This window comes from Brachionichthys hirsutus, chromosome 8 (genome assembly GCF_040956055.1).
Source record: "Brachionichthys hirsutus isolate HB-005 chromosome 8, CSIRO-AGI_Bhir_v1, whole genome shotgun sequence".
In the NCBI taxonomy this organism is placed as follows: domain Eukaryota; kingdom Metazoa; phylum Chordata; class Actinopteri; order Lophiiformes; family Brachionichthyidae; genus Brachionichthys; species Brachionichthys hirsutus.
In genome coordinates this window covers 8608648-8636061 of record NC_090904.1, presented here as the reverse complement: position 1 = coordinate 8636061, position 27414 = coordinate 8608648, and the positions used below count along the sequence as shown (strand labels likewise).

The window sequence follows — 27414 nt, the reverse complement described above, 5'->3', positions numbered from 1 at the left end:
CAGCGGCCTGTCTCTCAGCATCCCAGTAACGGTTTCCAGGAGAGACGCGTAATTTCATTATCGCCGCTCCACGTTCCTGTTCCTCTCTCCTGAAGATCATCTCTCTGCTTTCATGCCCTTCTCCTCCTCTTCTCCTTCCTCCTCCTCTCCCTCAATACCCTTCACCTCCACCCGCCGCGTCTCTTTGTACCGACTTAAACATCGCTGCGCTCCCGGTAAAAGCCCACAGGAGACCCTCCTCCCGTCCTTTGTGAAATAAATTCACTTTGAATCCGTCCGTTCGCTTTAATTGGACGTCAGCTCTGGATAAATAAAGCCTGCTTAATGGACAGACACGTCTAAACGTCCACGGCAGAGATGGAGCTGGGGGGGGGGGGGGGGCGAGGACGAGGTGAGAGCTTGTGCACAGAGGAATAAAACACAATTCCAGCAAGTCTACCTTTCAAAGTGTCCAATGAAAAATGTTTGAGGGATCGACCGATGGAGGAGATGAAGAGAGCTGATGAAGAAGAGAGCTGATGAAGAAGAGGGCTGATGAAGAATAGGGCTAATGAAGGGCAGAAGGAACCGATAAAACGCTCTCAGATGAAATTAACCAGAAAGTCGTCTTTGAATCTATAGAAAACTGAACAATGAAGTAAAAATACATGAAGATGAAACCATCCAGCTCCAGCCTGAGCCCGGATTGCTAGCTGACCCGGTTCCCTTCAGGTTCTCCGGGTCCCACAAGTCCAGCTCACGGGCTGGTGACTCAGTGTGACTGTAAAAATCAGTAAGGAAGATTTCTGCCATCAGGGTCGTCCTCTAGCGTGTGATTGGTTCGGCCCGGGACCAAAGGCCGGGGCTGGGGGGCCGACGCTGACGCCGGGGGGCCGGGGCTGGGGGGTGTCGTAACATGATTGAAGGACGGCGCTCCGGAAAGGTCAGTTGACCGATGGACGAAAGACAAATTGATGAAAAGCCACCGAGTAAAAGACAAGAAGGCGAAGAAGATTTGAGAGCGGTTAGGGCGGGGTCTGTGCATAATCGCATTCTCTGTTCTGAGCAGTATTGGGAATCAATAATGTAATTCATAGAAAAGCCACAGAGCTGCCACCCATTGGTATTCAAAGACAGGAGCAACGCTTACATCCCAAAGAATTAAAACGAGGAGAGGGGAGGACAGGTGAGGGGGGGGGGGGGCAGAGAGGCTGTCATTGAAACAAAGACTCACCTTTAAATCTCCCCCACGATGCTTTGCAAAAAGCCAGAGACTCTTTCCATTCGGACGTGATCGATGCTTTTAGGTTTGGCCTTGGTCCGATTGGACAGTTTAGTGTGTCCTCAGTGACACGCCGCCCGAACTGCAGGCATGCTAACGATAGCTGCAGACATACAAACATTAGCTGTAGCTGCTGCAGACATGCTAATGTGTTCTGCGGTGGATAAAGGTTTAATTTTTTTCTATATCTGCAAAATAACAACATCCATCTGGGTTTAAATGAAGAGAACTTCTGTTAAATTTCTCTAAATATTTCCGAACCTCCACGCTCGATATAGAATGTTGAATTAAAGAAAGCTGGTTCGTATCCGGGCTTGTTAGATGTGCTATAAAAGGAACGTTGAAGGTGGCCTTCGGCAAGTCAAAAATAACCTCCAGTCGTTTTCTTTTAACTTGATTTTTGTCCTCTGAAGATCCCAGAGTCCAAATCACAGCGCTCTGCGGAGCCATTAGGAGAGGAGCTGTCGGAATCCGGTCCTCCTCTTCGAGCCAGCCAAGTGCTCCTTCTCCGCCTTTTCTTTGGCGGGGATCAAAAAGGTCTCCCGGCCCAAAGGAGACCATTTTTACCTCACTGGAATCTGTGGCAATGCCAGGTCGTTTTTTCCATCCTAATATTCCAATCCCAAATGACATGAGTCAAGCTGGGGTTGGAGGTGATGCTCCTCCCTCCTCCTCATCTTTGTGAATTAGGTTTGTGCAGCTCTTCATCAGACTCGAGGAGAGCTTCGTTGTATTCCCAGTGACCCAGAGAAGAAGCAGAACTTCAAACACGGCTCTGAATTCTCAAACATTAATCCTCCACAGATGAAAAGAATGAAGCTTCAGACTTCATGCATCGAGGAAAACTGATTTAATCTTCTTCACTGAATGAACGTCGCATTAAAGCTTCAAGTAGCGTCGCAATGAAAAGTCCACGTTAGCTCTCACCGCCGTTCCTGCAGAAGAAGCGGCTAAATTTAGCCTCCGTGTCACCTTTCCTTGTTGTTGCGCTCTGAAGCTGTTCTTTAGCATTAGCATCAGCTGATGTTTATCTCTTTATTTCCTCTGATGTTTAATTATTTATTTCTCTTGACGGCACCGCGGTCCGTTTCTGGGAATGTTGCTATGAGAGCACCTGTCCCCTTCACACCTATCAGCTAGGCTAGCTTTATGCTATGCTTTATGTTCATGCTAACCTTCCTGTCTCGTCACCCTGCAGCGCTGACAGGAAGCCAAGTCCCGTCCCAAGCCCCCATCCAGGACCAACGCCGGGCCCCAGCCGGAGACACACGCCACCGGAGAGCCGTCGCCGAGGAGACCTACTGGGCCTACTCAGGTGTGTGTTTGCCCCGCCTCTCCAGCCATGTTTAAGGAAAAGCATTCATCTCCTGCCAACAAAAACTGAACAAAACAAAGGAATCTGCTGTGACTGGTGGAAAAGGCAAGGTGTGGACATCTGATTGGTTCATGCAGGCAGGGGATGGGTGTGTCTGGTGGGAGGGGTCTGGAAGAGATGTCTCATTGGCTCAGGCTCAAACAGGAAGCCAGAGAGCAGATGTTGGAGATGTTGTCGGAGATAAAGAGCGACTGAAGATGAGAAACACGATAAAGGTTAATTGACGGTCTGATGACATCACCGCACCTGGGCGTGGTCTGCTTTTAAAGCATGTCTGACCCGAGATCACATTTAACTCCTGGTTAAATAAGAGGATGAAGGTTTGTGTTGTCTTCGAGTAGACGCCGCTAGCGTTGTGTGATGATGTCACGATATCAAGCCAAAACAATCGTGGTCGGGCGATGACGTAACAACGATTGTCCGTTGCGGTCTTTCTGCTAGCGTGTCTCGGAGCCCGGTCTCTTCAGGTCGGGTGACGGTACCTGCACCAGGTGGTTCAGGTGGCACATCGTTAGGCTGCTCTGGGACCAGTTGGACCTCCACAGAACCGCGTTGTAAACATGAACGTTGTGCTGCTGGCCTGACTTCCTGTCCGAGCTGGCTTCCTGATCGTACACTCACAGGTGCGGGAAGCTACAACTGTGCCTTTCAGAATAAAGCGTGTCAATGCGGCATTGGCGTCCTCCTGTGTTCTCGTCTGACCCGGAGGCATCTCTGGACACGTCTTTTATTTTTGCAGGGGCTTCAGAGGGGCGACATCAATCCTTCGCCGTGCGAGCGATGCGAGCCGCGGGCCACGAATGATCTTCCGTTGATTTCTTTGAATATTTCCGCTCTTCGTCTGCCTCTAATTGGTCGCTTGTCGAGCCGGAGCGAGCGGGAGCTTGTGAAGAATTAAACAGAACCGGTGACAGTTCCACTTAGCGATGCTGATGCTAAGATGTAGCGACGCTGTTCTGCCGTCCCGCCGGTCGTTTGATGGCGGCGCTTACATAAGACGCTGATGTAACGGCAGGCAGGATCCAGGCAACAGGAGAACAATGGAGGCAGGAGGCTGACGGGCCGGCAGACGTTCAGGGCCCGCCTTCCTGTTATTCAGGTTTGTACTCATTAGCGGATTTAAAAGAGGCTCAGTTCAACCTCATCCGCCGACGTTTTGTTGATAGGATGACTACGTAATCCAGGTGTCTTCTTCGGTTTCTAGAGTTTTAATCCAGTCTGTTCCTAAAAACAGTTTTTCTCTTCTCCGTCCTCCATTATAGACAATCGCTCTCCAAAGTTCCTCAAACTTTCCCCGTCCTAATTAGCTTGTTCTAATCGTGTCCTCCAGAGGTCTGACAAACCGCAATCAGGACCTCAGCGGGCCATGGCTGTTCTGCCCTCTGCCTGATCAGAATGGCAGATTAAAAGCTCAGGAATCAGGACGGCTACCTCCGCTAGCAATTAGCGCAGCGCCTGGTTCACCAGGGAGGGGTTCTGGGTTCCTGATTTTCAATACGTTATTATAGGACAATGTGACGAAGGAAAAATGGCGTCAAAGACGGGCTAACCCTTTGACTGTGCTGTGAATCTGTCTGGTGACGTTTTGATCAAACAAAAGTAAAAAAGAAAATGTCCCAGTAGACAAATCTGAATAATGTGTTTTTCCATCGTCTTCATTCCGACATTGGGCCAGGATGACTAATAAAAGCTTTAGCATAGCCTAGCATAGCATTATGTTGGGGAAAATATCGGCAATCACAGTCGTGCTCTGTGGGAGGGGGGGGGATATTACAAAGCCTGATTTGAAAGACTTCAATTTTTTCTTTCACAATATGACCCACATGTTGGTTTAATACTCTCCTGCTCCTCTTCCTATAGCGCTGACACACACACACACACACACGCACACACAAACACTCACACGCACACACACACGCACACTTGACTGGGAATTAATTTTCAGAGCAGTACAATGTCGGCGCTCGCTCGGCGGACCTCATTTGGCACCGCTTGTCGAGCTGCTGTGCCGTTGTGCGCTCTCAGGCCTTTGTGCGGCGGCCTTGAAGTGTGTAAATGGCGATGGAGTCTGATGATGTCGTGCAGCCGCCGCCGTGCCCTCGGAGGAAAGCTATTTCATTAGCCTGACAGGAAGCCGTGCATTCTGTCTCCAAAGTAGAATCCATAGAAAACGACGCGTTTGAATGCAGTTTGGTTGGTGACGACGGATTCCTGTGTGCGACCGATCGGACCGATCCATCATCAGGACATCTCGCCGCTGATCGATCAGCCATGACGGTTGGCGTGACGCTCTTCCTTCAGACACCCTCCTCGGCGCCGCGGCGTCCTGACAGGCGCTGAAACGAGACGCAGCAGCTGAAGCTTTGTTTTGCTGCAGAACGGCAGATTTCTGGTTGGATAAAGACGACAGCTAGAACGTTTTTAACGAGAGGGTCACGATTCGCCTTCCGCTGATGACACGCTGATTTATCTGAGAAACGGCAGCCGTGTTAAAAAAAGAAATATTCTTTCTCTCAGAAGTTTCCACATTTCGCTTTTGACCTTTTCATATCAAGCTTTTGCATTTTCCCTGTGAAAGTTCCTGCAGCTGCACCGAACGGCGGTAGAAACATTAGCATAGCCTAGCATAGCATTAAGCTGTACCGTTGTCAACATTGGACGGATGTACCAGCATCGCTACATCCACGCTCCTGAGAAGGGAAGTGACCAATCAGACGCTTTATATTCTGGATGATATGAATCTTGATGTGAATGGAGGTCAAGATGAAGGTTAATCTAACGAGTGACCATTTCCTGTCACCGAGGAAGCTCTTAACCAATCACAGAGCACCTCGGGGCGTCCGTTTACTTTTGGCTTTGTGCGTATGGCCATCACTAGTGAACGAATCATCTACAAAGTGCAGGAACATCGGTTCTGAAGGGATCCGATGATGGACCCGACTGGTCCAGAGGACGCCGGGACAAAGACAAGCGCTCTCAGTCCCCAGATGTCGCTCCATCCAGTGTGTGTGTGTTTTCTCATTGATTAAGTGAATGGAGGTGACTGATTGATCTGTCCGTGTGTGGTGCGAGGTGTGATGCATTATGGGAGTCCTCTCTGTGATTGGGTCAGCGGCTGCGTGTCTAATCCGGGATCAGAGCGACCCGCTCCGTCGGATGCGGCCTCGGCTCCCGGGAGGACTCAGAGGATAATATCCATACAATGTCTGATGGTGTCATTCAGGCGGACCCGTAGACCCGATCCGGTCCTGTTAGGACACAGCTGTGTGGGCCCGCTCTGGACAGCCATCTGGGTCTGGAGTAGAACTGCTGGAACATAGGAGCTCACGTGGGACAGCGTCTCCAGTGGTTCCGCCCACCTGATCGATCTGTACCCAAGTCCAGGTCAAACTGGAAAGTCTGGATCAGATCTAAAAACAATTGAAAGCCCAGCGGCGACTGCAGGAGATCGCTAAACCACAGCGGAGGAGGCGGGGCTTCAGCTGGGGGACCGTGGAGGAGTTGGATCCATAAAAGGTCGTACGAAGCTGCCGTTCTGGAATACCCAGAGCGCTTTCAGAACCGATTATTCTCCAGCGCTGAAGAATTCCAGGCTTTAGGTCGGCTCAGGGATTTTTTTTTAACTGTGTAAAGACATGACTTGTGACAGTAATGTCCCATAATGCACTCCCCAGTGTGTCGCCACGTTTCGCGCCTCCAGGCAACTTGTGTGGAAACCGACTTTTTAAAAGTGTTTTGACTCTCGTTGCTCTTCCTTGATGGGAGACATAATTCAGCGCTGATGGGAACGCCAGCGAGACGGCTGGAGATGAAGTGCGAGGAGAAGCTAAAGCTAAAGAGCGGAAGCTAAAATGTGAAGATGAACTGATCAATATGACAAAGGGCTGGAAACCAGACGCATGGAATGAGAAAAATGAACTCAAAGATCCGAGGAGAAGATCTGGAACGTTCTGAACGATGAGAAAGCAAGCATGTAGAAAGTGAGGGAGGTGGTGATGTGGTCAAGTCCCAAAATGGCCCCTGATGCAAATACAGTTGTTAAGATGCAAAGTTCCTGATGCCTGCTCTGCTGAGGGGAAGGAGCGAGTCTTTGCTCCTCCTATCGTCACAGAATCATCTGCACATTGCAGCTAGCGGCTAACTTAGCAGGTTGTTTTCATTTCTCTCCCTAACGAATGTTTCCCGTGTCGTCAGTGGCTCCTTTAATTATTCCTTTGAGACATTTTAAAAGGCTTGTACATTAATTTATGGAACACATGATTAACGACGTAAAACTCTCTGCTGCCGTGTGTGTGTGTGTAATTAAATATGACTTCTTCTCTTGGATTCATGCTCCAACCCTCGCTGGGGGAGGGAGAGGAGGAGGTGTAGATAAAGCGTGGCGGTCGTATGGAGCTGATGGCCGTCTGGCGTTCGTTAAGACGTCTGTGATGACATCATTGCCAGGTGAACACGGTGAGCAGGAGTCTCCTTCATCTGATGTTTAGAGGGAGGAGGTGACGCCTCCAGTTCCCTGATTGGCTGATCCTCATCATGTGACATCCTGAAGACCTGCCCTCAATCCTGGATTGCATGGGTCTCTCTATTAGTCTGATAGTTTTCTTCAGGATCCGGATCAGGAACTTTAGGAAGAATCCATTTCGTCTTGGATCTGATCTCAGGTCAGTCTGGATCAATAGAATCTGAATTTGGCGAAGCGGATCGGGATGAGACACGATGTCCGATCGGTTTTGACATATCCATGAAGGTAGATTCGATCTAGTGGATCTTAAAGGGCATTCTGGATCCAGATGATGACCCGGATCACCACCGGAACCTGATCCTTGGACCATGAGAACATTTAATCTAAATCTGGTCACCACAGTAATCCTCAGTAGCTCTTTTGTTCCCTGCTCCTCCTCTCCTCCTCAGCTCTGACCTCCTTTCTTTCAGTCAGGAGGACGTGACGGTAAATCGCCCTTGATTGCTCCTCCTCCTCCTCCTCCTCCTCTTCCTCTCTTTCTCTCTCGTCCACCAATGACGAACCGATCAGTCGTCTGACATCCGTTTACACTTCGAATGATGGCCGGACGTCACGTGACTCTGGAATCCCGTTCACCTTAAACCGATGGCCGCCTCCTTCATCGTATCCGTGGCTGAACTCCTCCCCTTTGTGTGGGACAGGAACCCAGAGCGATGTCTTCTCGGAGTTTGCTGTGACCTGTCGAGGGTCAATGACCTGCACCAATGAGGACTGTGGGTGTGTGTTTGTCAGCCAATCAGACGGTCGTCCTGACGCCGACCTGTGAACATGAAATGTTCAGCTGCTAAATTGGTGACGGCTGGAGGCGTTAGCATCAATGACTCATCAGCGTGTTCCTTTTCACATGAGAGAAGCAGCGTGAATGAACGGGCTGACTTACTATGGCTGCACATGGCGAGACGCGTTCCCGTCCACACAACCCGAGCAAGCGTGAATATTTCATGCAGGTTTTCCTACAGTCGATGACGAGGTCGCTCGCGTTCAGCTGATACGTCACCGCTGTTTGTTTGTTTGTTTGTTTGGATTTCTGGATTTTTCTTTTTTTTTTTACCGTTTTTGTGACTGAAACGAAAATGACTGGACAGAATGAGACACCGGAGAAAGAGGCGGAGCATCGCCGTTTATTTAAATCGGAGATTAAGAAACAACAAACTACTACTACTGGACTTTCTTCTTGTCCCGTGAGGGGTTGCCACAGCAACCCAACGTTCTCCACTTCACCCTGTACTTTGCATCGTCCTCCCCAACACCGGCCCCTCTCATGTCCTCCTTCACTACGTCCATGTATCTCCTCCTGAGTCGTCCTCTCGTCCTGTTCCCTGGCAGTTCCATCCTCAGCATCCTTCTACCGATATAGTCCCCATCAGTCCTCTGGACATGTCCAAACCATCAAAGTCTGGTCTCTCTGACCTTGTCTCCAAAACGTCTAACCTTCACTGTCCCTCTTATCGTCTCATTTCTAATCCTATCCAACCTGGTCACTCCCAAGGAGAACCTCAGCATCTTCATCTCCTCCTCTTCTGGCTCCGCCACCTGTCCTTTCCTCAGAGACACTGTCTCTAAGCCGTCCATCATGGCTCGCCTCACCACTGTGGAGGCGGTCCTTGACCGAGTGAACCGGTTCTCAGCGCCATCGTGAATGGATGATGTTGTTTGCTGCTTTTATCTTGTCTCCTCCTCTGCTGACCTCCATCGCCGACCCCTCATGCGGTCCTGCGGCTGAGGAGGGCGATGCTGAGCTCCTCCTCCTCCTCCCGTCGCCGGCAGCAGCTCCGGTTCCTGCAGGCGGCGGTGGATGAATTAGCCGGAGAGGCGGCCGCTGCTGAGACTGATTACGGTTTACTTAGAGCAGGCGCAGTTTGCTGCGGGACCATTCTTCATCGCTGCACGCTGATAGCATCCCGCCGCCGCACACGGCGCCGCTCTCCGGGGACGGCGGGTGTCGCGCTGCGTTATCTCCCCCAGCAGCGCCAAAGCCTTTCTCTCCCATTTGTGAATTAATTTTCTATGAGCTGAGAGTCGGATGTGAACTCATGATGGGCTTGGATGTTCACTGCTCCTCCTCCTCGCTGTCCATCCCGCATCACGCACACGCATGTGCGAGCGTGACCGTGCCGGGTGACGCCCCAGCCCTCCCGCCTCATCCATCCGGGGCGTTCCGGGTGTCATTTATCTGCTGTCGACGGGACTCCCTCTGCCGACGCAAGTGAAGCCCGCTTATTAATTATGCATGAAATATTAAAAAGACGCCATCAGACATGAATTATTGATTCGTTTGGCCCAGATCATCTCAGCTAAAGATTCCGAGACGTGTCGTACATCATCTGACAAGTCCGTGACAACGCTGCAGCGTCTGTGTGTGTGTGTGCGTGTGTGCGTGTGTAACAGAATTCTTCAGAAGCCCTTTTGATTCGCTCTCCGCTGTATTTTGATGAGGATCCTTTTTTGACCTCAATGATCCGTCATCAATCGTTCCTTTGATCTGCTAACGCCTCTGTTTTTAAACGGCCGCATCATAACTTTTAGCTCGTGCTAAATGGCGCGTCGGCTACCTGCTAGCTCCTTCATAAAAGTAGAACTTTCATCAATCCTTTACAACCATTGATCAGCAAGGAGGCGGGGAGGAAGGAGGGCGTCCATCCCGTCTCATGTGGGACACGTATGTCCGTTAGCTAAGAAGCTAACTTTCTCATCTCGATCCTCCGGGTTCTTGCTAACTTTTCAAAGCAGTCGATTGATCGTGAACCTGATATGATAATAAAAGTCCGCTGTGTGAACGTGATCGATTGAACTATGTCTATTATTATTGATTATGATGCGCAGTAAAGTAGCAGCGTAGCTGCGATCGCGGGCGTTCAGTGGAGGACTGCAGGGAATGATTCTCTTTCTAATGCACCTTGAACAGGTGTCAAGACTTAGAGAATGTTTGCAGGCAGAATGTTCTCAGCTCGACTATTAGTTAGGAGGATCACTCAAGGTCCCGCCTCGGGGACACACCGTGGAGATGGATGTCCTCGTAGCCGAGACACTTAGTCCCTATTGTTCATGCTCAGCAACAGCTGGCTGACAGGACAGCGGTGGAAATATAAAACTATAAAACACTCCTGTACTTGAACGGGGCTGAACCTGAAGCAGTGGCGCGCTCATCGACGGGACGGGACGGGATGGGACGGCCGTCTTTTTAGCGCCTCCCCAAAGTCATTGCTGGAGATGAACTGCAGAATGAGAACGTGCTGGACAAATACACGCCGCCTGAAAGCTAAAGCCCCTCCTTCAGGGGTCACGGTGGGGCGGGTTACGCCCCTACCTATCGCCACTTGTTTGATGGATCCGATTTTGACGTTTTTGAAACAGTCAAGATCTTTGTCTCAGGTGTTTTAAAAAAGCAACTAAAAAATAAAAACCCTGCCCGATCTACTCGGCCCCGGGTTCTCGTCCTGATGGATTACAGGGTCATAGAAGAGACCGGCGTGAATCTGAACCCAGGACCCGGTTCTTCCTCTGGATCTGCTACTTTAGGTTTATCCACAGGTGTGTAACACCTTCAGGGAGGCGGGGCTAGTTTCACCTGGCTCCTGGTGATGCGTTAGAGTTTGTGGAGGGTTTCAGGCTTCGACACAGAGTGAGATCTCGGCCCGTCATCCTGGACATCATTTGTCCACCGTGTCAGACATGACAGCCGTGATGACAAGACAAGTGCCCCATCACTCACCATTCAGCGCTGCTGTGTGTGTGTGTGTGTGTGTGTGTGTGTGTGTGTCAGGGCCACCTGAATTAAGCTAAGGTCAATGGGAGTTTGAAGCCGTCCTCTCCATCTCTTTCTCATTCTTATCTTGTGATTCCTTCTTCTGTCCGCATCTCAATCCACACGCTGTGCGTGCGCCGCGCGTGTGTGTCGGTGTTGCCATGGCGCCATCAAAGCAACCCATTTCCTCCTTTTTTCACTGCTAACACACACACACTGCTGTTTACACACACACACACACACACTGCAATCACCTTTTAATTCCATTTGATGTATTACTCTGGCAGGAACCAATTTTAGTGCCCAGAATTGGACCTTAAATCACCAAATCACCTCCTTGCACCCGTCCAGCCATCTATCACCCTGCCGCAGCAGAAAAACACACATCGATACATCAGCAATGTAAACAAAGGAGTGTTTGTTGCCCCGGGGGGTAAATATCCGATCGACAGGGATTGAAGGATTTGTTTTCGCGTTGATGGATGACGGCCGTGTCGCTGCCAAGACATGAAGCCTTTCTGCTGCCAGCTGGTGTGTGTGTGTTTCATAATGCGTGCATGCTAATGTGCATCTTTTAAGAAGCTTATTTTCTTTCCGTGTTTGACTGGGTTTCCCAAAGGACTTTGACGGAGCACGGTTTTCCCACTCGTCCTTGAAAACCAGGAAAAACCTTGACCATTTTTCTGATTCCAGAGCTAAATGTCCCGGAAAACAAGAAAGAAGTGATCTGAATGTTTTTGCATCCGTCAGCTTCTGATAAAGACTCGGTAAACAACATTGAAGTGTTTATTAAATGGTAAACAACAACAACTCTGTTGTAAAGCTAATATTCTTGCTATAAATTCTGAGGTTATATTAGCGTTTGGGTAAATTTCCCCGGCACACGGCTAATGCTAGTAGCTAACTATTAGCTAGCAGTTTCACTCGTCTTCGTCGGTTTGTCGAACATGAAAGTAAACAACACGAAAGTGTTTATTAAACAACAGAGATAAGAAATCACCAACAATAACATTGGACCTATTTTATGTATGTTAGCTTTTAGTTTGTCACAAAGGTCTGAACACAAAGATAATTATTACAAAACTATTTTCCAAAATGTGGTATTTAAATTGTGTATAACACTTGGACACGTGTGTGTTTGTGTGCGTCTGTGTCAGTCTGTGTGTGTGTGTGCGTCTGTGTCAGTCTGTGTGTGTGTGTGTGCGTCTGTGTCAGTCTGTGTGTGTGTGTAGGTGTGTGTGCCTGTGTGTGTGTGTGTGTGTATTTCCGGCCTGAACTCTGCAGGAATTCTATCCACAGTTTTCCGTGACACGCTTTAACTCCTGATGTGTTCTGCGTGTGTGTTGTGAATGACAATAAAGTTTTTGAACTTGAACTTTCCCAAAAACCTGACTCCTAACGAAACAAGTGAAGGCAGCCTCGGCTTCTGATTGGCCGGTGGGAGGAAGGTGACTCCTGCTGCCGTCTTTTGGGGGCTGGGGGTTCTGATCACGTAATGATTCTGGAAACGTACCAACTGCTTGCGTTTGCGTTCCGTGCCCCCCCTCCCCCACCCGGTCGTTGTGTATTGATTAATTACTAGTGAGCGATCCTTCATCTTTAAGGGCTGTAATCAATCTGGGGAGCAGGACGGGAGGGGGGGGGGGTCGCTGTCGGACACGTAAACTCCTTCAACCACACCTCTGGGAGCACGCGTGTTTCCTACCCGGCCTATCGGAGGTGGCGACCGGCGGCTGCATGTTGTCACGGGAGCGCGAGACGGATCCTGGATCATCCCTCTGAGCTCGGGGATGAAATTAACTTCATCCCCACATCGCTAATCCGGCGTGGAATTAGGATTTTCATCCTCTCATCTCACTGAACGGGATTCAGTGGCGACGCCAAAGGGGAGTCCCTGTGGCGCTGCCACTGGCTAACACCAGGCTACGCTACATGCATGCTAAGCTCATTATCACACTCCAGTCTGTGTCTACTGGGACGGCGCCGATGTCACCAGTCAGTCTGGCCAATGACGGGACAGTCGAACCAAAAAAGGTTGTCTCCACGCCGTCACGTCTTCCATCAGAGGCAGCTGGGATGATGGTGACGTCACTCTTTCACCTGTGCTGCAGGTGTAACTTCTGACGCTGGACGCCGGTGAGGCTGAACTCTAATTCCCACAGATAAGCTGCCATCGGCTTCGGGTCGGACCAGAACACGCCGTCTATTTGATCAAAGAGTTTTACATTTGATCTTTCTGTTGGTCACTTTCTTGGAATCTTTCTTCTCCTCTCTTCAAGCTGGCCTTGATTGGAATGCAGCCCGTTTGGAACCTCGGCGGGGGGGGGGGGGGGGGGGGCAACAGGTCCGGGTTCTGCTGTGGTGCGATCCTCCGGTTTTTCTCGAGGCTCAACGTTTCTTATGATCAAAGTGGTGTGAAGCTGCTTGCTGGTGTCCGTCTTCGATTGATCCAGCCTGCCACAAAGGGATCAGTCAAATCGAATCATCATGAAAACACCTCGCCGCCGCCGCCGCCGCGCCGCTTCCATTTGATACGGAGTTTAGCTCGCCGTTGATGAGAGCCTGACGCATCTGGACAAGCTCGGCGAGAGTTCGTAGCGGACGTGAGACGCATGATATTTCTACAAGCAGCTTCGATTGAGAATGGATTCCACGCCCGTTCCCCGGATGACGCCTGCTGCCTTTGTAAACACACCTGCTGGCTGTAAACCTGCAGACACTCGAAGCCAGACTCATCACCATAAACCTGCATGCATTATAAATTAAGTGGCAGATTAGCTCCAGAGACTCCACAGTATCAGTTTCACAGGAAGGCGAGTCAACGCGGCGCCGCAGAGACCCCAACACGCAGTAAATCTCCGACAAAGGCTCAGGGCAGATTATTGCGCTTCCTAAAACTCACAGCGGCCGTCTTTATTGGCTCTCTGCCTGTTTAATATGCCCGACGCCGCTCGTGGCGACGGCGTGGAGTGTATACCCGGAGACAAGCAGCTTAGCGCTGACATGGACAAACAACGCCTGAGGACACGCCGCGGAGGAAGAGGAGGTTAGAGGTTGGTGGGACGTTTACACAACGAAGGGTGGGGGGGGGGGCTGAGAAGATGACAGCTGGAGAGCCCTGGGAAAAGCAGGCGGAGAGAAGAAAGCAAAGGGATGATAGAACTGCTTCGGGGGGGGGGGTCCATCACTGATCATCTGATCTCCGTCGGATGTCCCTCCGTAACGACAGCATCATTTTGATATGTAGACTGGTTTTGATTTTATGATGGAATGTTCAGTCATGACATCATTGTTAGAGTTGATGATGTCATCATCACAGTGGAGGGAAGCTCTTTAAGTTGTGTTTCTTATAGCATCACAACCGGACTGGACAGAACCGGTTATAGCAGGCCGCCAGCTGCTATAAGCCCCGCCCACACCTCGGCGGGCGGGGCTTATAGTGGCACGTGCGGGTCTGGTTCTGGTTCTGGTTCATTGTCAGCTGCCTGGACAGATAAGGCGGCGCCGAACTGCAGGAAACGAGGAAGAAAGCGCCGCAGCCTCTCTGAAGACGTCCAATCAGCAGCTTCCTCCGAAGATCCAACAGAATGCCTGACATTCGGAGGCGACTGGTTCCGTTTGGGTCGTCGGCTCGGCTCTGACTGAAGGGCCTTTAATGTGGTGGGTCAGACGTTACGGTTTGACGGTCCTGCAGAAACGATTCAGTCCAAAATGCAGAGTTTGCTATTTTAGAGAGGATTTTCATGGTGAGATAAATTCACCTCCTCCCAGAACCATGAAGCCGGTCCAGGTGTCCTCACCTTCTCAGCCTGTTCGCCATGGAGCGCTGGCGCCGGCGGCGCCCTAATGACCCAGGCCCGTGAGTGCATTCTCTTCGTCTCATTGGTCAGAGACCCCGCCCTCCCAAAGTGAATTACATCAGCGCTATTGATTGTTGTCCTTTTGGCGTGCGTGTTTAGAACGTAAACCTCTCGCCTTGCTCCCACAGCAAATCCGTGTGCGGGGGGGGGGGGGGGGGGGGGCTAACTGTCTGGACTGGGACTGCAGGAAGTACGGCAAGGAAAGAAACCAGCACAAAGCGATGCAGGCAGCGGCGGAGCGGAGAGCAGCGCTCGTTGTCTAACCGGAGCTCAAGTGTGTCTAATAGCGTGTAATGCCGGGGTCACGCCCTCGGGAAGGAGCCACGGGACTCATCTGCATCTGAATGTTTGTGCTGCCTGCTAATGCCTCCAATCGGCGGGGCAAGCGGGGACGGGGCAGTAATTACTTCTCGCCATCAGGCAGGGGTGCTGAATGGGTTTCATGCTTCATTACTGAGGGCCGTTAAGGTAATACGGCCCTGACTGTCCATCCACGGGACTCATCACGCCTTCTGGCGGCGATATTAGCCCCGCCTTGTTCAAGGGTTGCTCCTTTTCTCATCGACTTCCACTGCCACTGGAGATTAAAGCGTCCCCACGACAGCTATTAAGTGGACACAGATGACCCTTCATAATCCCGTAATGCTCCCTGTTCAATCTGAATCTAACGAACGCTTTATCCTTTGATCACTTCTGAACTGTGCAAGCGGCGCCGCCGAGGTGGACGCCTCCTGGGGCGAGGAGACGCCAGCGTCCTTTAGAGGAAGACTCTTCTGGAGGAGTTGACTCCCACCTTCTGGAAGGCCGTCATGTATTCGGAGTTACTCCCCTTCTACCTGCTGTACGTGTGTGTTTGTGACTTCTCAAATAAAAACCATAAAAAGTGATGGCGAGCTGAGGAGGCGTGTCCTCCACCCCCCCGAGGTACTTACTCGCACGGGTCACTGAAGTACCTGGATCATCCTAATTGTGTCGTAACGCTCGTGCAGCTAGCTTTACTGTCACCAGGGGAGGCTGAATGATTGTAATTATTAGCTGAGCACCTCAATGAATTTTATTCCATCCAGAACCGAAATGTCACAGGAATTCCCCAACCGCCGGCCCAATTACCTAATGGGCCTACAAGAAGAGTGGAGTGGTCCGGTCACTCCTTATGGCGCCGCAGAGCCATTACAGCAATTTGAGAAGAGGCATAGAAATCCTTAAATTGCCCATTTTATGTATTTTTTTACTTGAACTGTGACTGTATTTTTTTATGTTCCAGACAAACTCAAAAACCTTCAAACCCAGATCTGTCCCCCGTTTCCCTTCTTGTACGAGCGAGGCATTTTGAAAGGTTTGAGTATAATGTGTGAGAGTTGGCAGCGAGCTAGCTAACGAACGAACTAGCTAACGAAGGCGTGGCGGCTGCAGCCCTCCTTACTGAAGACGCGAGGCGTTTCTCAGGATTCCAGATCAAATCATCCGGATAAGAACATGTTTGATGTTTAGTTAAAATGAGGACGATGGCATTCGTCCTTTCTGAACGGGATGACGAGGGCCAATGAGAACACAAGGAAAATGTGGCTCCAAATGCAGGATCAGAGGCCGCACTGGATCTGTCCTGGATTTAGGGGAATCGATAATCGACGTCTTTACACGATGGTGGAGCAGAGAGAACCAAGATGGAACAAAGGCAGAAGATCGACGCAGGAGGAGGAGTTCAAACACACCAGGAAGGCTAACGAGGCTAACGAGGCTCCGGTCCAAACGACCGGCCATCGTGAGAACAAGGCAGGAAGTGTCAGACGGACCGTTGGACCCCAGGTCGTCCACCGGATCTCCTGCTTCTGTTTTGTTTTTTTATTCATTCTTAAGCTCTAAAGATGTTTGAGGGATTTCGGGGATTTGATCTGCAACCAACCACGGCTGATTGTTACCCGGACGACCGGTTAGCTGGATCTATTGCCCTTTCTGCTCGGTCTTCCTGCAGAGAGCGAGCAGCAATCACTTTCCCAAACAGCTCTGGGATCGATTGCTCATTCTTGCAGTGGCATGTTTTATAAATTGTTCTCCTTTCTGAGGGGGAGAATAAAATAGCTTCTAGTTAATTATGTTCTTAATTAGTCAAGGAAAGGACAAGTGGAATTAATGGAGCTTCATCAAGTGCGGCTATCAGCAGAAGTGCTTCCTGATGTCGTCTCATTAACCGTGTGCGGCTGATCCTCGCTGAACTGTGGGCGTCGGCTCGATCTATAGCCTCCTTCCTGTGAAGGGACGTAAAGGTTAACGCCGCCGGCGCTCTCGGAGGCCGGCCGTCATGCGTTCTGTCCGCCTGACTCCTTCAGACGCTGCCTTCCATTAGCCTTCCTCTCCTTTGCTAATGATGTAATTAATGAGGCTGCAGCCAGCCTGCCGGTCCAGAACGGACGCCGCCGAAGCCGGGTCAATCCAGTCAAGGGCGACGAGTGGAAAAGAAAGGATTTGTTTGCTTGTTTGTGCGCGTGATTATTTGCTTGGTCTCAGATAGTGTTTTTTATTATATTTTCAACCATCTGCAGGAGGTAGATAGGGATTCTTACCTCGGCCCGGTTCTCCTCCCGTATTGATTTGTGAGAGGAGGCGGCTGCTGGAACTAAATAAGCAGGTAATGCCGGCGTGCAGAGTCCAGGGCTGTTTAACCCCCTCCTGAATATGAAGGATCCTTGAGGAGGCCGGTCTGCTGAGTGACGGGCCCTCGTGACGCAGAGAGGAAGAGGCTGAAGAGGAGGAGGCGTGTTGGAGTGGACGGCAGAGGCTTTTACACAAAGGCTCACCCTGGGATCGGGCCCATCAACTTCTGCGGCGATTATAGTCCCAAGGAAAGCGCTTTGTAAAGACTTTTATCTGCGATGAAGCAGCGATTGGAAACCCAACCAGCATCAACCATTTCCTGTGAGACTCACCTTTATGTCTGTCTGGTTTACCTGCTCATCACTGACTCAAGCCTGACTCCGGGTCATTGGTTGTTCCCCACCTGAGGCCGAACGTCGTCTTCACAAGCTGCTTTCATTTTATGTCCTGAGTTGCATCTTTTGAAAAAGTGTGGGAGGTTTCTGTCTCTGGTCCGGCCCTGAGGCCATCGGAACAACGCCGATATTTCACATAGTGAAGTGCCGTCAGAGGCGGGGTTCGAGGCAGAGCGGGAATTTCACCCTGGAGACCGGAGTCAGAGCGGAGGTCAAGGGCCCGGCTCAAGGACCCGTTAATGGTGTTAATGAGGGAAGGCAGGGTACCGCTCCCAGCCAGATTTATCCTGCTGGGATGGGAAGTGAACCAACGACCTTCTGATGTCTGTAGCCTTCAACTGACCCGGGGTCAGCTCAGAATTCCAGTAACGCTGTTTGCATTAATTAACTTTTACGCCTCAAATGTTAAAGAAAAGAGTTTCTCCGGAAGAGATGCTGAGGCACTGATCTGAAGCTGAACTCCAAATACTTCTGGGAATCTAAGACAATACATATTTGGTTTTGGTCAGAATATTTATTCTCATCAGGATTTTTTTTTTTTTTACTTCATTAAATGTTAATGACGCGTAAAATTGTCTTCTCTTCACGTATTAAGACCAGATCATGTTTTGGTTTATTCTTATCAATCGAACCATTTTTAGTAAATGAAACAACCTGGGATTTAATTCAATAAATAATAAATAGACAATAAAAAGTTAAATGAACTTGTGTGTTTATGCAGGTCTGCTTTATAACAGGCATCCGGGCGAGAGCGATCGGATGAGGACACACCACAAAGTGTTTGTCCATTTATCTCATAAGAACAGATCCCAACAAAGAGACAAGAATAAATACAACCGCTTTGCTTTGTCATGTAGATGCACATCGATACACACACACACACACACACACACACACACACACACACACACACTGGCTGCTGATTGATTGAGCAGACGCTTTGAGACCCACTCGGCCGTTAAATCGTCCGGGCGGTAAATAAACACTGATTGCGCTGAGAGGGTGATGTCAGAGGTCAGCCCCTCCCAAGGGAAATGACATCACACAACAGGATGTGGAGTTTACTTCTGGAACGAGAGATCGTTCTGCCTCTTCCCAGCCTGGGAATGAAGCCAGACAGGTGGAATACACCTGGTTCAGACAGACGCACCTCTGCCTCTCTCTGTCAGGGCATCAGCCATTCTCCTCAGCTCATCAGGCTTGTTTTTCACTAAACGTGAAACCAATCTGTTAATATCTAATCAATAAACTCGAGCTAATATGACGACGCAATGCAGCAGAGGTGAGGAGGTGAGCCAGCTGACAGCTTCCTCCCATCGGTCGCAGTGATTCTCACCTGAACACCTCATTTGCAGCTCTTTGGAGGAGTGTGATGGTAGAGGAATCCACCTTCATCACTGAAGTTGTCCGACTCTTCCCCCTCGTCTTTGTGGTTAATTCGGGGAACGCACCCCCCCGCCTGGAGGTGTTTGTATGCTGCCGTTATGAGAGGCTGATAAATGACATCAGCTCCATGTGACTCACCGCCTCTGATGGAGTCTTTGCTTTGTTCTGTCTCCTTCTGCTCTCTCGTTTCCTGCCTTCCCTGATCCTGCCGGACGTCTCCTCACACCCAGGTAAGAATCAGCCTAATTTATTACTCTACACTTCCTCCTCATACACATGTCCTCCTCCGAATATGCAGCCTATGGGAGGAGAAATAAACCAGCTTTAAGCCTGAGAGCGAATGTTTTCGCCCTCCTCCTATGCTGCTTCTCCCTCCTCCTCCTGTCCTCCTATTTGTCGTTCATCCCTCCTCCTCCTGTTCTCCTGTTTTGTGATGTAGCTAATAGTTGACATGCTTGCTCTGTAGCTAACGCTAACTGACACAATCAAGCTACGAGTCGGCTGTTTTGTGACACTGCAGTAAAATCTATATAACAGCGACTCGTCGTAAATTCTGTCTCACCGTCCTTCCTTCCGAGTCCTTCTCTCATTTTGTCTCATTTCCTGGAAGTGATCAGGATGAATAAATCCAGTGTTTCCTCCCATAATTAAACTGACTCCAGAACTCTGGGCTAGTAAGGAGTTAGCGGTTCTGGTGTTGGTTCTGATCGCTTGAAATCTTACTATGACTGCCGTTGTTTCGCTGATATTTGACGCTACTGAGATAATCAAGATCAAGAATCCCTCAATGTACAGCAGGTTCATTTGTAGTTCATTGGACCAATCAGAAGCTGGGGGCGGGGCTAGGGTGATGATGGCAGGAAACAGGAAAAGTCACATGACAGGATGCAGTGCAGCAGAGTTACTCCCTCAGCCTGGCGTGAACTTATGAACACATGACGCATGTGGCCGGCTGGTTGGAGGTGTCTTCACGTCCAACCCCCCCCGCCCTGCTCCAGCGTCACCTGGGCCTGTCTAAGCCAATCAGAGAAGCCATTAATCTGGCCTCAGGCGCAGACTGTCACCCCCTCTGCCTCACGCCCCTCTTAATTCACCCGACCTCCCCTGGATGAAGGAAGTGTCTCTTTGGCGCTTGACTGTCCTTTCCTCGCCGCTGCTAATCGCCCCCGACCGACACGTCGGCGGGACGATTCAGCAGACTGAAGAGGGAACAAACCGCTGACTCACAACGACAACTGAAACCCAGATGGGAAGCGCTAATGGCTGTTTAGCAACCGGCTACGAGGCTGTCAGCGGCGCCGCGGCTAAGGCTCGTCCCACAGATGCTCATAAGTGTATAGTTAATTTTATTGATGTAAAATATGGGCCGGAAAAACTGGATGAACGGATGAACGGATGAAGTCCCACCACCTTCAGAGTCCCGATTAAACAACCTGTGGCGCTGTGGTCTAAAGGTCATTTAATGTGTTCGACTCGACGTTAAACAGCAGAGGATCAGCCCGAAAACAAGGAACTAGACACACGGGCGGTGCTTAGTGTCTTAGTTATCCAGCGTGTTGTCTCTCGTTACCTTTAAAAGCCAGGTGCGCCTGCAGGAGTCGCAGATATAAGCACGGGGGACATTTTCGGGGTCTGAACTCTGAAGATAATGGGAATGGCCTGATCCTGGATCTGTTGCGTTGAGCAGAGCCAGGCTTTATCAGAACACAACACCAGGACCCATTTAATTATATTAAATAAAAAAATATATTCAGGTAAATCGTGTTTGATAATTAGCATCTTGCATTATCCAATCAGATACATCTCAGACAAGCTGATGGTTCTATATAGCAACAGCGCTTTATGCTAATGATAGCTAGCATGCTACGAGGGACAGATATATAACACACTGATAAGACAAAAGGCTACCTGGCAGATCTACATGGAATCTTTTGGGGGGATTGAACATCTTAAAACTTGAGGATGAACAATTTGTAAAAACCTTTTTGAAGTTGGCAAAATGTGGCTCGAAAAGAAAAATAGACTGAGGTGTGGAGAGACAGGTGATGGGCGTGTCCTATAGGTGTTTACTTCACCCTTCTGCCAGGTTGCTGGTTTGACCTTTGACATGAAATACCCCTGGCTGCCCTGTCTGTCAGGAGGCGTGGCATCCAGTGCCGTGAAGAGAACATCAATAGAACAGCGGGTAGCTTTCAGGCTAACATCAGCAGCTCATGCTGCAGAGAGGAATATTTACACTCCAGTGTTACGGATTATTTATAATCCTACTTTAGGTCTTATTTGCAATGCACTTCATGTCTGTGCCCAATATGGAGAGTGCTGCCATGGAAACAGGCCACAAACAGATGTATACATGAGTCAGTGTTTGAGTAATATCAGCAGCATACAGCTAATTAATCATATTCTCACAGTGTTTTTATAGATGTGTAGGAGGTTCGCCGGGATGTCACGAGGACATCGTGTTTACACGAACCAATTCCAGAACAGAGCGCTCCAATCACTTTGAAATATTTACCATTAAACGCCCACAAACACAAACTCTTCACCGTGAAATATCTTTCGGTATCCGCGTCAGACCGGGTTCGGAACCCAAAGGAAAGCCTGCACGATTTAACGGACCCGCGTCCAGGGACCGCGCCCAACTTAACTCGGTTTTGGTCCCCAGGTGGAGGCGACGGAAATAGCAGAACCTGATTCGAAGTCCCCAAACCCCACGTCATGCATTTCTCAGAAATACCGAGCATCCACGCATCGAGGGAGGCGTTCTGTTTCCTCTGATTCAGCCGGCGCTGAAGAAGAAAACTCCTCTTCCTCAGCCTTCTCAGGTTTAGAGGGAACTCGGAAGCCTTTTACACAGCGGAATGAAAAGCATCGCTGCGTGTTGTTATTGTTGTTGTTGTTGGTTTTCAGTGTGATTTTGTTTGTTTTTATTTCGGGCCTGTTTGTCATCAGACTGTAACCTTGATGATGTAATCAGCAGGTGTTTATATGTTCACCTCCCGCCATTCTGGTGTCAAACCAGTTGATGAGCACTGAGTAGCTCAAAACCTGTTGTATTCAGCAGGCTAGCATTGTAGCATCAGTTGTTTCAGCAGGCTAGCATTGTAGCATCAGTTGCAAGCACCAGTCCACACTTCTTGGTCCATGTCCTGGGTCTGTGCTGGTCTTGATCTGGCCTCTCTCCGGTCCTCAAGTCAAGTCCTTAAAGGTAAGGCTGGTCTTGTTCTGGCAGACCTCTTTCAAGAACTTTCTGGTTCTGAAGTCCGGTCCAGCCTCTTTGGACCTGAACAGGAGTCCAAACTGTTTTTGCAGGGTTCTTGCCCTGGATGGAGAGAAAAAGAAAAATAGATCGGCCCACCGGAGACCAAGGAGAGTTGGATCTGACTGGATTTCCTTTTCAGAGGTCCACTCTTTCCTTCTTCTCTGTGTTTTGTCTTTGTTCGTTCTAAACGCTACTAGCACGCCGTCGGCGCAGCCCCGCCCCCTGCCTGCCAGGAGCAGCAATCAGCTGATATTAGGTCACTTTTACACTTTGAAGACAAGTTTCACTCCGTGTCTGTCTTCGGAGAACCCTTCAAACAGCAGTGTGTGATTAGACAATTGAAATCTGATCAGGTCGGGCTTGGCTCTGACAGGAAGTGTTGTGAAGAAAGATTCTTTCTTCTTCGCTGAATTTATAGTCTCTATCATGTATGGAAGGACAGAGAGGATTGAATGTAGAGACGAAGACCACGAGGAGACGCCTGTCCAAGAGACGACGTCTCCTCAGTCTGAAGTCTCATGGTGTCCTAGAGGTCAACGAACGCCTCGCGACACCAGAAGGACTTCAGAGGCAGAAACGGGTCAGAACCCGCAGAGATTCAAAAAAGGAGGTGCCTCAGTTCATCTGGACCCAGAACTCACACCCACAACCTTCTGGTAGGTCCAGAATTCTGCCTTCCTGTTCACAATGACCCGACAAAACACCCTGATGATGATGATGACGACGACGATGATGATGATGATACGTCATCTTCCAATCAGTTGAGAACCAAAACCAGAGATCTTTAAAGTCCATCAGAGCGACTATAGAGAACACAATAACACTAAAAAAACAGCAACACAACAACACGAAAACACAATAACACTAAAAAACAGCAACACAACAACACGAAAACACAATAACACTAAAAAACAGCAACACAACAACACGAAAACACAATAACACTAAAAAACAGCAACACAACAACATGAACACACAATAACACTAAAAAACAGCAACACAACAACACGAAAACACAACAACACAAAAAAACAATAACAACAACATTACACAACAACACATTCCCGGCTTCCTGCCTGCAGGGTGTACCTGAGCGATGAAGCTGTGAAGCGCGGCTCGCGAGGATTGGTGCAGAATCAGCGCAGCTGTTGGCACACGGCGCTTTGATACGGCGCTCCCTTTGAATCCGGGAAAGCCCTCGGGGCCCGGATTTCATTTTGCCTTGGAAAAGTCCGGACTTTGAAGAGGAGACAGCGAGTGACCTGGAACGGCGTGATCTGCATCTCCGGGGCGAACACAAGTGCATCCAAATGTTGCAGCAAAATAAAAATCCATGAGCTTCACAGGCTGTAAACAAACTGACTTCTGCTTCCACTCGCCGACATAAAGACGATCCCTTCGACAGAACGGGCCTGAAGAGATGACTTTTATTCCCAGGAGGACGGAGTGTCAGGAGGTCAGACAGCCATGTCGGCTTTCTGTAGGCGGAGCTACATCCTGGGCTCGCCGCCGCCAAGTACACGCTTGCGCTTTTTGTTCCTTTGATTTCAGCAGTGGGTCGATTATGCCTATTAACTCTGGTGATCTTTGCCAAGCCATTAGGCAGCGGCGTTCCTCTTTTACACGGCATCCTTATGGATCTTATCGATTGGGAGAGGTCTTAATAGAACCCTTGAAGACCCACATAAACATTTACTGTAACAACGGACCGCCGGGACCGAGGAGCGTTCATAATGCAGCGCTGTAAATCTAAATTAGTCTGAGTGTCTCTGGATGTTTCTGCCGATACAGCTGGTTCTGATGGTACATGAACCATCACTCCTCGTGTGTTGGTTCTAATGTAACGCATCGACGCCGGGAGCAAAGACTGATGGGAGTTCATTTCTGCCAGGAAATAGATTTAAAATGAGGATTACAAATAAAACCTGTGAGATTATTCTGGTTCTGATCGGAATCCTCCTCCTGACTGAGGACATGGATTAAGCCATGAATGCTTAATGATCTGCTTCCATCATCGACCTTCTGAAGACAGCTAACGCCCAGACAAACAGGAATGCTGTTCCAGCTCACCGTAGCTAAGAGAGGAATTTACTCAGATAAGACCGAAGCATTCGAATTAGAAAAACACAAAAGCGTTTAATTCAGTCAGAAACTCAGATCCAAGGTGACTGGATCGCTAACAGCATCTTTGAATCCGGTGGATCCAACGTTTGAACTGGATCTGCAGCGGATTTGCTGGTCAATACTGAGTAACTCCGAACGAGATTACAGAGACACCCACAAAACACCAAATCCGCTCAAACCTTCACCTCTGATTTCTGAAATGGAGCCGACCCACGAATCCCGGGTGGCCGGCGCGTTCTCTTTCATTATTCCCTGTGTTATCCCTGGATGGTTTTCCAGATGTCATAACGATGGCTCCTCCAGCCGCCTCGGACTAACGAGCTTTAACTCTCCTCCTTCAGACGAGGCTGAAGGTCAAAGGTGGCGCTCCTGCAGGGACTCTGGATTGAACCCTCTGCTTCTGTTAAAGCCTGCAGAGCAACCACCCACCCACACACACACACACACACACACACACAGTTTGTCATTCAGAGGCTCTTATTAAATCCTATAACATAGGATTTTTTTTTACATCCACTCTTTAAAGCGTCTGGATTTTATCTGATTATATTTTTGTCCAATAAGAAGCTTAGTTTAAGCGTTGCATGCATACATTTTTTAGGGCTTAATCTGTCTGACTGAATTTTTTTCTGGTAGCATTTTTTATTTCTCGGACGCTGTGATCTGTACGTTGAAGTTTTCCGCCCCCTTGTGGCCAAAACATGCTGAACCTCGACTCCGAGCTGCTCCGTCTCCGTCTATAAATAATCAGTCAATGTCTTCCTGTGCTAAATTCAAAGCTCCCATTCTTAAGAAGCATTTCCTGTTTCTCAAATAACAAAACTTTCCGCTCAGAAGATGCTAACCAATGTTTCTATTTACATATAAGTTACTGCAGAGAGAGTTAACGTCAGTGGTACCGAAATGGATCCCTGGGGAATCCCTGAGACCGAGTAGAAACCAAAAAAACGCCACAGATCCACTTTCAACGAAAGAAACATCTTATGAAAGTTATTATCAATTATTATAAATAAATACAAATCTCTCGAAATTCCATTGTTCTGAAAATCTAGACAGGAACAGCTGAAAGATTTGCGTCAAATCTGCTGAGTTGTGTTCAAGGTGTTTGAATCTAAATGTTCCGTACCTGGTTTAAAACCTTAAAATTTTTCCCACGTTGCAAAATAAATAAATAATCATTTACATTTATTCTCATGTTAAATATTACAACAAACAACAAACAAACATCATATTTTAAGATGTTTACTCAAAATGCGAATCGGGTCTGTTCCTTGTGCGGCATTCAGAACGCTGGCGGTGAAACCGGGCCCTAAACAGACCATGATAGATTTAGTTAGCGAGGTTTGGCCTCCAGCGTCTCATTCCGCGCAGGAGAGGAATCCCGACACCTCTGAAATGAGATTCCTGAAAGCCCTGCATCCAGCCGATGGCGGTAAACTTCCCCCCCCCCGCCCTGGAGCGTTGACCTTCCGCTCATTGTTGTCGACTAACGAGGAAGATTTGCTCCCTTAAAAATGAGAAAAGGTCACAATGTCTCTGCAGCCGGCGGAGGAGAACGCCGTTGTTTGTTCTGCTGCTGTAGCCTCGCGGCGCCGTGGCGCCGTGGCGAGCCTCGGCGGCTCTACCTTCTCCGGCGGCGATGCATCTTTCATAAAAGCCTTCGGTCTGTTTGGATTTGCTCTTATTGTGCGCTGGAGTAAACGGAGGGAAGTGCGTCGAGGGACCAGGAAGTGGAAAATGTGCCACTGAAAAGCAGAGAGTTTAATTGGCCGACGCTGGCAGTCATAAATGTCGTGTAAAAGTCACACGAGTCGTAACGAAAGGCTCCGTTATTAGCTGTCAGAGTTTGTGCTGTTTGCTTTGTGTTAATGATTATGCTGCGTAATAAATCTGTCTTCTAGAATTACACGTCGCATCTGGGCTGGAATCCAACACGGAGGTTCTACAGCACCTCAAAGATCCGGAGCCGGCAGGCATGCAGGTCGCTGGGAATCATGGAATGCTCACATTATTGTCATGCAGTCAAACAGCTGGCCCAAGCTGTGGGTGGGGGCCGCGTGGGGATGGCCCGGTACCGGAAACCATCTGGATCTAAATGGTCCATACTGATCCTTTATTGGTCGATACCGGTCCTGTAATGGACTATACTGGACCTTTAATGGTCTATAACACTAGTCCCCAAGCACCGGGCCGCGGCGCGGTACCGGTCCGTCTAGCATTTGTTACCGGGTCGCTCAGAAACAATAACTAATTTATGCAATTTCCCCTGTATCGATTATTAGGGTCTAGGGTTTTATTTTGAAAAAACGACCGGATTTTCTTTAACGTAACATTCACCTTTATGTGTTCAGGACGGGATGGCTGGTTGAAGCCCGGTCCGAACGCCTGTCAGAATCTGCATTCCAGAAGCAGGCGCCCTAATGAAGCGCTGCTGACGAAACCAGGGGCCCAGAAGCTCGCCTCTAGTGGGTGGAGTCACTGGAACGATCTTTAAAAGGAGCTCAGAGAGGAAGGAGAGCTGTTTATTGGTTCTCCTCCTTTCCAGTTAGTGCAGTTCTCCGTCGTTCCTCCTGAGAGGAAGTCAGGAAGTGTGATTAGATTGCTCCTAATTGTTGATGCCGGTGCTGTCGCGTGCTGCTGAAACGTGGGTCTGTGGTTCCGAGCGCAGCCTGGAAAGTTATAAAAACGCCTTTGAAAGTTTCTTGGAAAGGATCAGGAAGAATAAAAGTCAAACTGAAAACAAATCACAGCAAAAAGCCATAAAAATCACAAAGCTGTTACAGGAAAAAGTCAATTCCAGGAAAAAGCATAAAGGTCAGTTACATAACTCAGCGCGCCGACGCCATCAGGAGACGTAAGCATTGTCTCTTCAGATCATTGTCCTCGTAAATT

The 27414-nt window shown here is 49.2% G+C and overlaps 1 protein-coding gene across 1 annotated transcript in view; it reads left to right on the top strand.

Moving 5' to 3' along the window:
• Positions 1–27414, top strand: part of LOC137898344 (receptor-type tyrosine-protein phosphatase gamma-like) — a 104235-nt gene that overhangs the window by 25470 nt on the left and 51351 nt on the right. Inside the window, exon 2 of the mRNA XM_068742370.1 lies at positions 2460–2576. Coding sequence (XP_068598471.1) covers positions 2460–2576 — 117 coding nt within the window. The remainder of the gene's footprint in view (positions 1–2459; positions 2577–27414) is intronic.